This window comes from Rutidosis leptorrhynchoides, chromosome 6, assembly GCF_046630445.1.
Source record: "Rutidosis leptorrhynchoides isolate AG116_Rl617_1_P2 chromosome 6, CSIRO_AGI_Rlap_v1, whole genome shotgun sequence".
NCBI lineage: Eukaryota > Viridiplantae > Streptophyta > Magnoliopsida > Asterales > Asteraceae > Rutidosis > Rutidosis leptorrhynchoides.
In genome coordinates this window covers 8,518,372-8,535,399 of record NC_092338.1, presented here as the reverse complement: position 1 = coordinate 8,535,399, position 17,028 = coordinate 8,518,372, and the positions used below count along the sequence as shown (strand labels likewise).

Genomic DNA, 17,028 nt, shown 5'->3' with positions numbered 1-17,028 from the left:
CGCATAAATGAATTATATCAAATTAAGTTCTAGAGCATAAACGTTAGGTGATTTAATAATATCTATTATTTAAATGATTTTAAATTATATATATTGAACTTTGAAATATAATTAGTTTGAAAAATTAAATATTATATTATTAGATAAATATTTCAATTATATATATAATGTGTACAAGTTTATATTTTAAATGACGATATATATATATATATATATATATATATATATATATATATATATATATATATATATATATATATATTTAAAAATATAATGTTAACTTAGATATAAAACGTTTTGAATTAAATATACTTTGATAAATAACGAGACGTTGATTTATAGAAGCAAATGACCAAAACACTCAAACGTTCAAGTAACATTTCTTATAATATAAATTATCAATAATTAAGTCTAATTTTTGATAAAGGTACACATCGCGAAACGTAAAATGCTAGTTTTCTAAGCGTACGAAAATGCGTTCGAAAAACGGGAACCGGGACATAAGTCGAGTGACAATGTACGAGTCATCGGAACAAAAATTACAATTTAACTATGCACGTAAATATAATATAATATATAATTAATTATATAGATTAAATATTAATTTATATATAATAATAATTAATAATGTGTCGACACGCTATACAACAACTAAAGTTCACGGGATGTAGCAAAAACAAGAATGATGGTTAGATACTTTTACACGTTGCCATTTTATTTATAATATATATACCCCGTTCCATTTTCTATAAACACAACATACACATAGAAGACCCCGTGTCATTTTTTGTATTTTTATTCAGTCTTTGGTTGCGTGAACTCGAGAAAAAGGGGGCAGTTTTTGAGATTGATTTATCGAGAAGTATCACATATTTATTCCATGAATACTCTTGTACGTCATCATAAAAAGGGAGGATAGGTTTTATTTTATATATATATATATATATATATATATATATATATATATATATATATATATATATATATATATATATATATATATATATATATATATATATATATATATATATTATTTCTTCTTTTGTCATCTCTGTATGATTACAATTAGTATTGGGTTTTTCTTATTGACCCAAGTGGAGGTTACGAATTTTGTAACTGTAAAAGTCGTTTTTAGTTCAGGTTTCAAATTGGTTAAGAGCTAAGGTATTTATGGGATATAGCTATGGAGGTTATGGGTATTGTTTGGGGGTTTTGATCGTGAATCTAGTGTTTATCATTTCCGTTGCTTCTACGTACTTTTCCTGCAATATTGAATCACAATATTGATACGTGAGCATTCATATCTTATCTTTTATATATTAATAGTGTATCCATGTCTAGTGCTCGAGTATATATGTTTATGCATGCTTGTATGCTTTAATTTTGTACTTAGATAGTTTATGATGAATCACGAATTTGATACACATGTTACTGATATTAAGTATATGATATGCATATTTTTGGAAAGCTAGCGAAAAATTATTAACTTTTCATTTAGAAATCGCGTGATTTCGATGAACGGATTAAAAGATATGGTCAACTGAATTATGTTTGACGTTAATTGAAATTGTGTTTGAAACTATAAATTAATATTTAAACAACTTGTCTATGAGATTGATAAATTGGATTTTTAGATATTACTAATCGAGTAAATGAATTTCTATATAAGGCACGTCTCGTTTTGATAAACAATTGTCAAAATTGACTGTCTTATCAGGTTTTAAAGCTTTATAAGCACTATAATCTGATTTTACAAGTATTGGAAAACTATGTGAAATAATAAAATATTTTCGATTGCCATGATAATTCAAATATAATATAGCTCCTGAAACAAATAATATTTTGAGTTTGATAAACTATAAATTCGTTCAATTATCAAGACTTATACTATGTTAATAAACATTTATAGATTTAAAGATCATATTGGGTCAGGTTGACTTTTGAAATGACTTTTGTTAACTTTTGAATGTCAGTCTCGAGCATTAGGATTGTGATACACTATGACCCGACCTAGCTTGTTAGACATGTATTGACCAACATATGTTCTCTAGGTTGAGATCTACGGTTACTTTGCATTCCGAGTTTCGGTCATATTTTGGTGAATGACCTTATGTGCTGCTAAGGTGAGTTTCATATGCTCCCTTTTTAATTGCTTTTGCAATCTATATTTTTGGGCTGAGAATACATGCACTTTATTTTAAACGCAATGGATACAAGTACATACTAAATTCTACACCGAGTTTGAACCGAAAATCCCTTAGCTTTGGTAACTAGTAGCTGCCAGTTATAAGAACTGGTGGGCGCGAATAGTTGTATATGGATCCATAGGGCTTGACATCCTCGTCTGTTCCAGGTATAGAAACCCTAGCCTAAACTATAAAACAGACGTATGTTATTTGAGTTTAGTACACGTTGGTTTGCGTGTATTGTACATGTTGGTTGCATGTATGTTAAAACAGGGGTACTTATTATATAGACGTTAAAGTTTAGTTATCATGGTGCTCAATCTTGTAGAATATTTTGATAAACGTTTCTTGATGAAACAACTGAAATCTTGTGATCCACCTTTATATACAGATTATGCGCAACATTAAAACTATGAACTCACCAACCTTTGTGTTGACACTTTTAAGCATGTTTATTCTCAAGTCCCTAGAAGTCTTCCGCTGTTTCGTTATATGTTATACAAGCTACGTGCATGGAGTCATACATGCTTTATTCGAGAAAACGTTGCATTCACAAAATCATCACCATGTATCTTATTTTGACTGCATTGTCAACGGATGTAGTATTGTAAACTATTATTTACGGTGATTGTCTATATATAGAAATCATCAAATGTCAAAAACCTTAGAATTTGATATTCATTTATGGTGTGCCTTTTCAAAAGAATGCAATGTTTACAAAATGTATCATGTAGATGTCAGTACCTCACTGTGAAATCAATGAAAGATGTATTCGTCCAAATGAATTTGGACGGGTCATCACAAAAGTTGACTTATATATATATATATATATATATATATATATATATATATATATATATATATATATATATATATATATATATATATATATATATATATGTGTGTGTGTGTGTGTGTGTGTGTGTGTGTGTGTGTGTGTGTGTGTACATATTTTAAAGCCAAAAACTTTAATTGACTAATTTGTACTTATAATTGCTATCACCGTTAATATAGTACAGAAAATTAAAACTAAAATTCAACAAATTGACCGATGTTACCGACTTTCCGGTTTTTCCGAATTTTAAGAGTCTTTGACCTGATTTTTTTCAAATTTGACCCGAATTTTGACCGTTGATTATCATATTAGACGGTTTTCTTCAAGACGAGATGGGCTATTCACCAAACCGTCTCAACGAGCGTCGAGACGGCTCGAGACGGGGTGTTTTGCAACAGTAATTATTCCTTTAACTATACTCTTACCCAAATTTTGCAGTTAGCCAATTCATTCATTCATTCATTTGATAACACCGTGCTAAAGCATATTTTTTTTTTTCTTTCTTATTACTAATTACTAAAAACCCTTTAATTTGTGGAACCAATTCCTAAAATTCAGGGACAGTTTTGTCAATTACCTGTCGACAATATCTCAGTATTTAGGTGAAAAACCACACTTTACTTAATTAAACCAAAATTTCATGATCCCAGAAATCCGAATATTCAAAATTCTAAATTACACTTAAAAGAAATTTCCTACAGATTTCCTACAGAGAGAAAGAAAACCGAATAAATTTCTTTGAAAAGATCAGAATATTTACTAAAGATTTTTTCATTCACGAGTCATTACATATATAAAAAAGAATAGGAAATCATTCATAAATTGGGCGTCCTGTTAATTCAACATTAGTAAAAACCTTGTTTCTTTTTTAATCGCATATAATCATCATTAAAATTTCATAGTATTTTTAGGGTTTTGATCATATACATATACATATATTTGATATGCCGGTTAAAAATCTTCCTGATGATTACATTGAAGGTACAATATCCATCCATCCATTTATGTTACATACATTGGTTTTTTTTATTATAATTATACTTGAATTGGGAGCAATATGTGTATTTTGAATATGTTTTCGATGATAATGTTTGACGGATTATGTTTTGTTGCTCTGTTTACTCTGTTTTTATTATTATGTTTAGTTTGATTTGATAGTTAATATATGATCATATAAGTTTCTTGAATTATGAACTTATGTGAAATTTTTGTTTGACTCATGATTTGATATATGGGATGTAGATGGTATAAAAAGTTTGAGAATTCAAGAAGATGAAAAACATGATGTAACCGGATCAACGGGCTATCCAGATCGTCCTGGAGAACCCGATTGCGTCTATTATTTGAGGACTGGAATTTGTGGTTATGGTCATAATTGTAGGTATAATCATCCATCCTACAATGGGGAGGTAAAAAAATATAAACTTTTTGATCACGTATTTCTGTTACTTATGTTTTTTGATATGTTATACTTACATAGAACTATATGCATATGCATGTACATGATATCATTTGTTTAACAATTCATAGGATAATAAGAAGAATCTAAATGACCTTCCTAAAAGAGTTGGAGAGCCAGATTGCGTTGTAAGTTTGCGATCTTTTAATTAGAAGTTTTATTGAAAACGGGCGATTTTTATTTGTTTTTTGTGTATAGTTTGTGATTCTTGATGATCAATTTTCAGTTTTTTCTAAAAACGGGCACTTGCAAATATGGGTCGACCTGCAAATATAATCATCCACAGGATACGCGTGGTGCTAATCCTATCGTGTTGAACACGATTGGGCTACCTATGCGAAAGGTACAAATTTGTTTACTAAAATCTTGTTACATTAGGAAGTTTATTATTTATTATTCGGATTTAAAGAATGTATGATGGTGTTTTTAGGGAGAGATATCATGTCCTCATTATTTGAGAACTGGAACGTGTAAATACGGTGTTAAATGCAAGTTCAATCATCCACAACCGACAGTTGATTGGTCGAAGGAAGCTTATGTTGGACCTTTGTCATATGCACATCTTTGGTCATATCCGAGTCTGCAAACTTACATGCCATATGTTCTCCCATCATCTAATACAGCTCAAGGGTGGAGCCCTTACATTGTAAGTATCCGTTTACTATATTTTGTAATTAGTAGTAAAGCCACAAACTATACAGACAAATAAGTACAAGGTTTTCCCTGCTCAGACGGGGATACTCAGATGTACGCGGTCTAATCGGGTTATCCCGTGACGGTTTCTGCCCGTTTATCAGGCCACCCCAAGGTATGCTGCTAATGAGGTTTGAACACCTTTTATGAGAATATCGGGACCCCAACCAGGGGCGAAAATATGAAGAGACAGGGGGCACCCGCCCCAGTGGATTTGTAATTGTTAGTGCAAAAATTTTGGATTTTTTTTATTAGTTCACAGTAATTCAACTATGAACACCAGACTCTTAATTTCACACAAACAATAGGAATTAAAGTGCAGAAAATTAAGAGAACACGAATTAGAAGAAAACCAATAATATATTAAGCACAATCGTGTTTTTGATATACGTATAAAAACTGCAAACATAAACGTGTATTTATACAAGAAGAACCAAATCTTCCAGATTTGGTTTCTTAACAAACTACTCTACAAAATAGGAAAAGATATACAAGGATCAAAGCTAAACTTAAGGAGATTAATTCTGGAAGATAAACACAAAAACGCATCATCATATATCTTCTAAATATAAAAGAGATCTTCCAGAATCTTCAAATGGCTTTATCAACAAGAAATCATTCGGCAGTTGACTTTTGAAAACTTCAGACTCTAACATCATCTGCTCCTCAGACTCTAACATCATCAGACTCTAAAATCTGCAAAATACTTTGACTCATCAGATTAACTTTCCCAACAATCTCCCCCTATCTGATGATGTCAAAACAATTCAAGCTACTAACCCATCAACTTCTTGACCTCTCTTTCAATCAGCTTGCACTTATGCTTCATGTGTGAGATCTTCTTCATCATACTGATCTTGCTGTACAAGTGCATCAACAACTTTCTTCGAAAAGGTAAGGTCTGCAGAGATTCACACCTTGTCATCAAACTTAATAGCAGCTCAATATTAGCATCCTCAAACTGATCCACTCTAATCAACATTCTCCTTCCATTAGAAGTTTTAACCAGCAATGCATCCAAATACTCAACATAAAAATCATCTATAAACTCCATATGTTCAGGAACAGCATATGTATCAACTATCCTCTTGACCCTTCTTTCTTTCTTTCTCAAATTAAAGGCTTCACAGAAAACTTCATAATCCTTCAAACTAATAAACCCTTCTTCAAACACCAGATGCACAAACATAAAAATCCTCTTAAACACCTCACTTAAAATCACCCTGTCACCTTCACAACCTCTCAAACCAAATGCAATTCCTCTCCATTCACAAAATCCTAACCTCAATATTTGATTCAACTTCACCCTTAATCTTTTATCAGAAGCATGAGATAAAGTCAGAAACAAACACACTCCATCATACTCAGTCCTATCAATTTCAACCTTCAACACTTCTCCTTCATACCTTCTAAATCTAAACCTTTTATTCAACTTAGCTCTCAGATCATTCAAGACCGCAGGATTTTCAGAAATATCACCAGCAGATTCTGCAATCATCTCACCAACAGCTGCAACATTTTTACCCTTATCCTTAACACCACCAGCAACAATTTCATCACCAACAGTAACATTCTCAACCACATTTTCTGAAACCACAACCTCATCAACAACAATGTGATTCTCCCCCTCAACAGCAGCTCTCTTATTCTTATCACCAGCAACCTCTGCATCATCAACTCTCTTTCTTTTCTCCCCCTTTTTGACATCATCCACCTGAAGAGAAGATATGATTTCCCAGATTTCAGCTTGTTGATTTTTTAAAGTAACCAAATCAGAAGCAAACCCTGTAAAACAACTTTCTACCCCATCAACTTTCTTTTCCAATACATCCAACCTGTCATTAAACATCACCACAGAATTTGAATTACCAGCACCACCCTGCAACTCCCCAACCAACCTCCTCACCTCCATCAACTCTGATTTTGAAACAAAATTATTATTAAAGTTTTTAGAAAGATCAGACTGCACAACAGATAGTTTGTCATCAAACTTCTTAGTCAAATTAGTCAAAGCCTTATTCAAGCCAACCAATTCAACTGGTGCCCCAGTCTGACCTGCAGTGTCAATAGATGTGGGTATGGTTGGTATATCCTCATGACTTTCCTGTTGTGAAGAAAAGCAATCCTTGGATAAAGAAGGTGTTGAGGCCTGTACCACACCCTGTGACATGAGTGTGGCATTGGCAGCCTGTGCAAGAGTGTGTAAGGATGACATGCTCTGGAAAGGTAGTGACAGACTTAAGTCTGAGGTAGAAGTAGGTTTGGCCATTTCAGTAGGTTGTTGAATTTGGTTTGATGAGTCCAGGATTGGGACCTCTGTTTGTAAGTTAACTGAGGGGGTTGCATCAGTAACTGTAATGTGGGTATCCAAGTTAACTAACCTATCAGGTTTGGTTAAGGTCAAAGCACTGCTTGCAACAACCTCTAGCAGAGGTGAAGAAACAGTACTAGCACCATCTTGCCTAGTGAATTGTAATGGTGAATTCACAGGTGCTGAATCATCTAAGGGTTCAAGTATGGTGGTATTCTCTGTATGAACTGGTGAGTTCATAAGGTTGTTAGATGAAGATATTTGCTCAGTAGCAGTGGGTGAAGATGGGTTAGATTGAAGTGGTGTTTCTTCAACCATATCTTCAGCCTGCTCTGTTTGATTGACAATATGGGGTGGAGTAATTGGGGGGGTAGAAACTGAATGTTCAGATTCTGTTGAATGTTGTTGACCATTGTTGTGACCTTCTTCAGATTCTGATTGCTCAGATCCTGAAGAAGATGCCCCTTCAGATTCTGATTGCTCAGGATCTGCAGGTTGGTCTGCACGGCCCAAATTGACCCAATGCATCATAGCAGCTGTAAGAGGGACTTCTTGACCATCAACAATGTGCCTATGAAACATTTTGACACTGCATTCAGGTAAATACCTGTACTCATAGACATTAAAAGTTTGCAAACCATTGTACAAAATTGGTGTCATTGCTTGTTCAAACATTAGACTCATAAATCTTATGAATGGCACATTGTGATCTCTTAAAGGTTTTTCAGTAAGCACTAAGAGTTCATTAAAATACAGACGTGCAAAGTCTATATTTCTCCCTGTTACCATGGCATCAAAAATATGAGCCTCAAAATCATTTATTTCAGTTAGACTCCCACATTTAAAACTCAAACTTCTGATTATATTTGACAATAGAAACATCCACCTTGGACTGAACATACTGATTTTGACACTAGAATTGGTTAAGGGCTGACCAACTAGGTTAAAACAATTTCGTACAGCAGATTTTGCTGCTGTTCGAACAAAATTCTCATTAAAAGGAAGGTTTAAAGCAGCCCTTAAATGATTTTCAGTAATTGTTAAGGTGTTGTTACCATTCCTGTAAGTACCAGTAATTGACCTTGCTTCTCTGTTCCCATTACAAGTGTACCAGAACTCAGCCAGCATCTCAGGATACATCACCGTTGTCTTAAAGAAGGCATCCTTCAAAGGATGATTCCTCATAAACAGCATCAATTCCTCATATCCCTCATTAGCAAACCCTTCTGGAATTCTACCACAAGCTACCCTATTGTTCACCGATACCTGTACCTCCTTATTACCTCTAAAATCCTTTGCTCGATGCATCCTTTCAGTTGGTTCCAGAACAAAAGGGATGAATTTCATGTTCGCCATTGTAATCGCAAGAGAATTTCGAAAAACAGATGAGGGTTTTGAGATGATCGACTGATTTGACAAAAAAAAAATTTAAAATTTAAACCCTATTAAATAATTCTGACACCGCCAAAAATTTTACCATTTACCTCCTCAAAAAGTTACAGTTTTGACCCTTTTATTATAAGAAATAGAATAAAGAAAAATAAACTTACCTAAAACAGAACAAGAAAAAAAAAAAAACTTTATTTGACTCAAGATAGAAAATAATTTACACAAAATTACATCAAAAATACACCAGAGTCACACCATCTCAGACTCTGAAATAGCATTACCTCATCCAGACTCATTAAAACATCAGACTCCGGAAGAGTCATCACTAGACAACATTTCACTAGATGGATTTAACATTCCAAGTTGTCCAAGAAGATAAAAATGCCTTTCTTCATTAAGTGCCTTAGTAAAAATATCTGCCAATTGATCCTTTGTACCAATATGCTTCAAATACACTTTGCCCTTTTCAACACAATCCCTTATAAAATGATGTCTGATTTCAATGTGCTTTGTTCTTGAGTGAAACACTGGATTCTCAGTAATAGCAATTGCACTCTCATTGTCACACATGATTGGAGTGTTGGACAATGTCAACCCAAAATCCAAAAGTTGATGTTGCATCCAAAGTAATTGAGCACAGCAGCTTCCTGCAGCAACATATTCAGCTTCTGCTGTAGAAGTAGCAACAGAGTTTTGCTTCTTACTAGACCAGCTAACCAGTTTTCCACCTAACAATTGACATCCACCAGAAGTGCTTTTCCTGTCTAACTTGCAACCTGCATAGTCTGCATCTGTGTAACCAATTAGATCAAACCCTGAGTCTTTGGGATACCAAAGACCCAGGTTAGGGGTACCTTTTAAGTACCTAAAAATCCTTTTCACAGCTTTGTAATGAGACTCCTTAGGGTCAGATTGGTAACGTGCACAAAGACATGTAGCAAACATTATATCAGGTCTACTTGCAGTTAAGTATAACAAAGATCCAATCAAACCTCTATAGGTTGATTGACAAGTGGGTTTACCAGACTCATCCTTATCAAGTTTTTCAGAAATGCTCATTGGTGTTCTTATAGAAGAACAATTTTTGAAACCATATTTGTCTAACATGTTAGCAATATAGTTACTCTGGTTTATAAAAATACCCTCAGAACTTTGTTTTATTTGCAACCCAAGAAAATAGTTTAATGTACACAAATTACTCATTCTATACTCTTTTGACATAATATCAGAAAACCATTTTCCCAAGTTAGGATTAGTAGACCCAAATATAATGTCATCTACATAAATTTGAACAAGTAGCACATCACCTTTGTCCTTTTTGACAAACAAAGTCTTGTCAATAGCTCCTCTGGAAAAATTATTTTCTAGAAGAAATGTTGACAAGGTATCATACCAGGCTCTTGGAGCTTGCTTCAGACCATACAATGCCTTTTTCAATTTGTAAACATGTTTTGGAAATTTCTTACTTACATAACCAGGAGGTTGTTTCACATACACCTCTTCTTGCAAAACTCCATTCAAGAAAGCACTCTTCACATCCATTTGAGATACCTTAAACCCTTTGTGAGCAGCATGAGACAAAAACAATCTGATAGCTTCAATTCTAGCCACAGGAGCAAAAGTCTCATCATAATCTATCCCTTCTTCTTGCCTGTACCCTTGAGCAACCAACCTTGCCTTATTTCTGATAACAATACCATCTTTATCCACCTTGTTCCTGAATACCCATTTTGTGCCAATGATAGTTTTATCATCAGGCTTTGGAACCAATTCCCATACTTCATTCCTTTCAAACTCTGTAAGTTCTTCAGTCATAGCCTCATTCCAGTCATCATCACCTAGTGCCTCATCAATCTTCTTAGGCTCAATAAGTGAAAGAAAACTTGAAAACAAACAGAAATTAGCTATGGCAGATTCAGACACAGCAGCCTGATTAGAAGAACTAGTCTTGGGTAACCCTGTAGTATCCACAACATAATCATCAAGATGCTTTGGATGAACTATGCTTCTTGAAGATCTTCTGATAGGTACAATGGGATCTGAGGTGGTATCTGATGATTGGCCACTCTCTTGATTAACAACAATCTCTTCTTCTTGTGTAGATTCTTCTGTATGAACACCTTCAGCAATAATATTTTTAGAGTCTGACCACTGTTCATCAGACTCAGACTCTGAATCCAGAGTCTGAACAATGTTCTCTGAAATTAACTTAGACATTTCTTCAAGTGCAGAATTCTCAGAATTGGATGATTGATCCATTTCTAAGGAGCTTTCATCAAAAGAAACATTGATAGATTCTTCAATCTTCATTCTCCTCTGATTGTAAACTCTATAAGCTTTAGATACAGAAGAATATCCCATAAAAATACCTTCATCAGACTTTGGCTTCATCTTATCAAGCTGATCTCTTTGATTTAAAATGTAGCACTTACACCCAAAAACTTGAAAATAATGAATAGTAGGCACCTTTTTGTGATATAACTCATAAGGAGTTTTACCATGTTTCTTCACAATCAGTGACCTATTTTGAGTGTAACATGCTGTGTTTACAGCTTCAGCCCAGAACCTTAAAGCTACATTCGATTGACATAGCATAGTTCTAGCTGCTTCAATAAGGGTTCTGTTTCTTCTTTCAGCAACTCCATTCTGTTGAGGAGTTCTTACAGCAGAGAAGTTTTGACCAATTCCAGATTCTTCACAAAAATCAATTAAAGTAACATTTTTGAACTCAGTACCATGATCACTTCTTAACTGTTTAACAAGAATACCCTTTTGAACCTGCTCTCTTTTGATCAACCTGATGATTTCTTCAGGAGCATCACTCTTTGCAGCCAAGAAAATAACCCAAGTAAATCTGGAATACTCATCAACAATCACAAGAGTATACCTTTTTCCACCCAAACTACTAGTATTCATTGGACCAAACAGATCCATATGAAGCATGTGAAGTGGATCACAAATGGTAGCCAGGGTTTTTGAAGGAAACTTGGTTTTGGTTTGTTTACCCATAATACAAGCAGAACATGGCTTATCTTTCTTAAAGGGTTGCTGTGGAAGACCTCTCACCAATTTCTTCTTAGACAGCTCATTTATATTCTTAAAATTAAGATGAGAAAGTCTTTTATGCCACAGCCAATTTAGCTCATTTACAGTCTGAGAATACAAACATGTCTCAATACCAGAATTAACAGAATTCAGATCCAATACATACACATTCTGATGTCTCCAGGCCACAAGTGTTGGCCTACCTTTTGGATCATAAATAATACCAGCTTTCTTTCTGATTCTTATTTCACAGTCTTCATCAGCAATTTGACTAACACTTAGCAGATTATGCATCAACCCTTCAACTAAGGCAACTTTCATCAAAGTAACACTACCAGCTTTCACAGTACCATAACCAACTGTCTTTGCAACAGAATTATCACCATATCTCACAGGAGGACCCTTCTCTTCTACAAACTCTACAAGATGTTCTTTGCATCCAGTCATATGTCTTGAGCAGCCACTATCCAGATACCACTTACTACCCTGCTACACAAGACACAAACAACTACACAATTAATTCTTGGAGGGAACCCACTTTTCAGTGGGTTCAATAGGAGAATCTTTTACTCTCCATACAAAAGCTTTGTTACCAATCCAGATCAACTTGTCTTTAACAGATTTCAAAACACTTTCACTTTCACAGACTTTGGGTTTCCAACACTTTTCAATTCTCTTTGGAAGACAACATGTACTCTTAACAGGAGATTTCTCTTTACTTTTGATTACATTATTAAGTTTTGAAATTTCCTTTTTAAGTTTTCGAATAGTCTTAGTCTGTTTGGACTTTGACTTTCTTTTTGACCTTTTAGAATCTGGACTGGTACTAGTAACAGAAGATAAATCAGATATGTCCTTGCAACTTGACTCATGGGTGATAGACTCCTGGTCAGAACATTCACTTTTAATTTTCAAATCTAAACTGTTAGAGTCTGAAGATTTCTCAAGTTCAGACTCTGATTGACTTTTACTTTCTGACCAGTTAGAGTCTGATGGTAACAAAATTTCAGACTCTAAAGGATCTCTGCTCTCAAGTACAATGATGTCTAAAGGCTCAACAGGATCTAATGATTTTACAAAAGCATTTGTCAAAATCTTTTTATCACCATCAAACTTTACAAAAGTATCTGGTAAAATATCAGGTTTAAATCTATTAGGATCAGCTTCCACATTATTGTCTAATATGTAGTTTTCACCTAATATAGCCTTAACATCATCTGGAATTTGTTTGGCAATAGCATCAGAATTCTTTTTAGAAGATACACACCAAGATCTACAAATTGACTCATAATGTTTTGACCTTTTAATTGATCTTCCTAATTCTGTATTTAATCTTTTAGTTTCTTCAGCATATGCCATTTTATAAGTGTCTAATTCAGCCTCACACGATTTTAATCCTTTAATTTCAGCATCTTTTTCCATAATTGACTGTTTAAGATCAAAGATTTGTGTTCTTAACCTATCAATGTCTTCTAAACACCACTTAAAGTCAAGCAACAAGTACTGAAACATTCTCACTTTTTCATTATCAAAATAGTTCACAAAGTTTTGTACCTTATAGGCAGAAATTTTATTACAAGAACTATCCATATCCATCTTCTCAATAGCCTTCAGATCCTCTTCAAAATTACTGGATCCACCAACCATTTCAGTTAAAGCCATAAAACACTTGTCTTCCTCATCATCTGATGATGAATCTTCATCCTCCCATGTTTCAGTATACAAAGCCTTCTCCTGTTCTTTACCCTTTGCCTTCTCAGCTTCATTCTTTAATTTCTTGTACTTCAACTTGTACTTTCTTGCTTTGTCAACAGACTTGTAGGAATCTGAACCTCCTTCAACCTTAGACCAGCAATCAGCAGCTATATGCCCTATCTTACCACACTTGAAACACTTAGCTTTCTTTGGATCAAATGAACTCTTACCTTTACCCTTCTTAAAACCAAACTTTCTTTGCTCAACTCTCTGAGCCAAAAGAGCTATCTGGGCCTCCAGATCATCATCTTCCTCATCTTCTTCAGATTCACTATCATCAGAAGTTTCATCATCCTCAGATTCAACCTTACTAGAGTAACTGGAGAACAACTGTTTGTTCTTCTTTGTAGTAGCCACCAAAGCTGCCTCTGGATCTTTAGCAACCTTCTTAACATTGATCTTGTTCTTCAACTGTGTTTCTTCAAAATTTGATAGAATACCAAACAACTCACTTAGCTCATACCCTTCAATCTTCTCACTTATTACCATAGAAGTAATAACCGATTCAAAGTTTGAAGGTAGTAATTCAATGAACTTTTGACACAAAACTTGTTGTGTCTTTTCTATACCAACACTTTCAAGATCATTTATCAAAACCTGAAACCTTGAGTGGAGATCACTTAAGGATTCTTTAGGCTCAGCAGCAAAGTTTTCATAGCATCTGATCAGATTCTTTCTCTTTTGAGTCTTAACAACTGTGACTCCTTCATAATCATTAAGTAAAAGATCCCACATAGCTTTAGCAGTCTTGGCATGACTAATTTTCCTGAGAATAGGAACAGTGACAGCATTACCAATAATACTTCTTATTTTGCTGTCAAGCTTAAACTTTATAGCTTCTGCTTCTGTCCATCTTTCTCTTGGAGTTGAACGAAAATAAGCAGGTTGTGCAGCAACAGTATCTGATCCAGGAACAGCATCGACCATTTGACCTGGTGTAATGGGTCCTGTGGTAAGGACAGTTTCTGCATCTTCATGAACAGATCCAAGAAACCATAGAACTTTTAGCTTCCATGTTGCAAAGTCTGTGCCATCAAAAATCGGCACACCTTTTCCAGCCATGACTGGAGTAACAATTGTACTGGTAGACATCTTGATTTCTTCAAAGATGAAAAATAGATCGTTTTAAAGATTACCTTTGACGGATTTACACCTTACCCGCTCTGATACCAGTTATTAGTTCACAGTAATTCAACTATGAACACCAGACTCTTAATTTCACACAAACAATAGGAATTAAAGTGCAGAAAATTAAGAGAACACGAATTAGAAGAAAACCAATAATATATTAAGCACAATCGTGTTTTTGATATACGTATAAAAACTGCAAACATAAACGTGTATTTATACAAGAAGAACCAAATCTTCCAGATTTGGTTTCTTAACAAACTACTCTACAAAATAGGAAAAGATATACAAGGATCAAAGCTAAACTTAAGGAGATTAATTCTGGAAGATAAACACAAAAACGCATCATCATATATCTTCTAAATATAAAAGAGATCTTCCAGAATCTTCAAATGGCTTTATCAACAAGAAATCATTCGGCAGTTGACTTTTGAAAACTTCAGACTCTAACATCATCTGCTCCTCAGACTCTAACATCATCAGACTCTAAAATCTGCAAAATACTTTGACTCATCAGATTAACTTTCCCAACATTTTTATTTTTCCCCGGTGGATTTACTTTTTGCACAATTAGTCTCCATATTTTGCCCTCAAAGCATCCATATTTTGCCCAAAAACTTTCATATTTTTCCTAAAATAAGTTGCTACGCTTTTAAAAAAATGCCGCCCTCGGTGAAAAAAATTTCTGCGTTGACCCCAACCACTAGGCTATTTTGGAATGGTTAAACAATGGAAACGAGAGGTGCGCTTTTCCAAGTAGTTAGATATCTTTTCATAAAAGGCGGGGGCAAAATTTTCATTGTTTGTGATCATACACTTAAAAGTTGTGTTTGCTGTATGTAGGGAAATATGAGTCAGGTATTCTCGACCAGTGGTTTGACTTCGGTTGACCATGTCTATCCATCAACACCAACTGCTCAACTACCTAAGAGGCTAGGTGAACCAGAATGTCGTTATTTCATGACGACCGGAACCTGCAAGGATGGATCAAAGTGCAAGTACAATCACCCGATGGTTCAATCGTATGTTAATTCTCTGAGCCCATTTGGGCTTCCTTTAAGACCTGTAAGTTATACTCCATCAAAACAACGGGCCATGTGAATTATACTTTGTGAAGTAGTAACTATTTGGTTCTTGAAATGCAGGGGCAATCTGTTTGTTCGTATTATACTCGGCATGGAGTTTGCAAATACGGGTCTAATTGTAAGTTTGATCACCCTTTAGTGGTGTATCCGTACAATTATAACCCGGGGTTGACTAGTCAACCAATGGTTAACCCGTTTTTTCATTCATATGGTAAGAAGGATTCACCTAAATTCTGTTCATCAAAGTCTTCAACCAGCAATGAAAAGTTATGTACGGATGATTCTTCTGGTGAACATGTTGGATCTTCTTCTAATTTTTTGTCACAAAATTGATCTGATTGAATGAATCTGGATCGTTTTGTTACTTCTATTCATTGCTTGCTTTTGTCGAAATAGATACTGGTGAATGGTGATTGATTGCAACTTTTAGTGAGGTTGTTTTTGGTTGTAAATGAAAGCAACACGGTAAACTTTATCAGTGTTCTTTATTTTTGTCGTTTCATATGAACTGATTTTTATTTGTGGTTGATAACTTGATAATTGATATAGTAATTGTAATCCAGGTAACCAAATTACCCACATTTGGTCCAAACAGATGATAGATGAGTCATGTGCATATAAGGTCATGCACAACATACGCTTATTTATTTAAGTTTTTACCAAACAATGGGGTTATCCTCATAACTGGGATAATGTCACCTTCAAAGCAACATATGCTTATTTAAGCTAGTCGAAAGGTATTTAAAGATTGTTCTAAAGTATATATACCTTAAATCGCTTCAAAGAAAACGTATAATTATTTTAATAGTTCAAAGTAATATAGTCTGCAGGCCCAGCCCAAAGGTAGTGCAAGTTGAGCACTTGCACAGGGCCCACGATTTTTGAGGGCCCAAAAATTTCAAGGCCCGAAATGGTTTTGGCACAAGAAATATTAAGTTATAGCGCTTCTAATTGTAACATTAGCCTAAACCGGCTAACCTAAACACAAGATGGCCCAAACTGTTTATTTGCATAATAGAGTTAAATGCCCAAACCATCCGGGCATAGCCTGGGTGGCCAGGGTGCCCTGCAAATGCTCAGTTGACCTAGTCAATTGGCAATTCACTCATAGATGGCGAAGGTTCGAATCTCGGTTCGGCCAC

At 34.5% G+C, this 17,028-nt stretch overlaps 1 protein-coding gene across 2 annotated transcripts; it reads left to right on the top strand.

Annotated features, from left to right (window-relative positions):
- Window positions 1-3,732: 3,732 nt before the first annotated feature.
- On the top strand, window positions 3,733-16,368 carry LOC139852534 (zinc finger CCCH domain-containing protein 3-like). 2 transcript variants are annotated; one of them, XM_071841829.1, is made up of 7 exons: window positions 3,733-4,002; window positions 4,264-4,430; window positions 4,552-4,608; window positions 4,707-4,823; window positions 4,911-5,126; window positions 15,645-15,866; window positions 15,947-16,368. In XM_071841829.1, exons 1-7 carry the CDS (start codon window positions 3,966-3,968, stop codon window positions 16,217-16,219), a joined length of 1,089 nt encoding a protein of 362 aa, XP_071697930.1. In that variant the 5' UTR covers window positions 3,733-3,965; the 3' UTR covers window positions 16,220-16,368. The 2 variants fall into 2 exon arrangements, with proteins under 2 accessions (XP_071697930.1, XP_071697931.1); XM_071841830.1 differs by having other exon boundaries at window positions 15,645-15,823; window positions 15,947-16,159.
- Window positions 16,369-17,028: the final 660 nt, after the last annotated feature.

Coding starts and splice junctions, on each gene's coding strand:
- LOC139852534 (XM_071841829.1), top strand. CDS start 3,966: ATGCCGGTTAAAAATCTTCCTGATGATTACATTGAAG. Junction 4,824..4,910: donor TTGGGCTACCTATGCGAAAG/GTACAAATTTGT, acceptor TGGTGTTTTTAG/GGAGAGATATCATGTCCTCA. Junction 15,867..15,946: donor TTGGGCTTCCTTTAAGACCT/GTAAGTTATACT, acceptor CTTGAAATGCAG/GGGCAATCTGTTTGTTCGTA.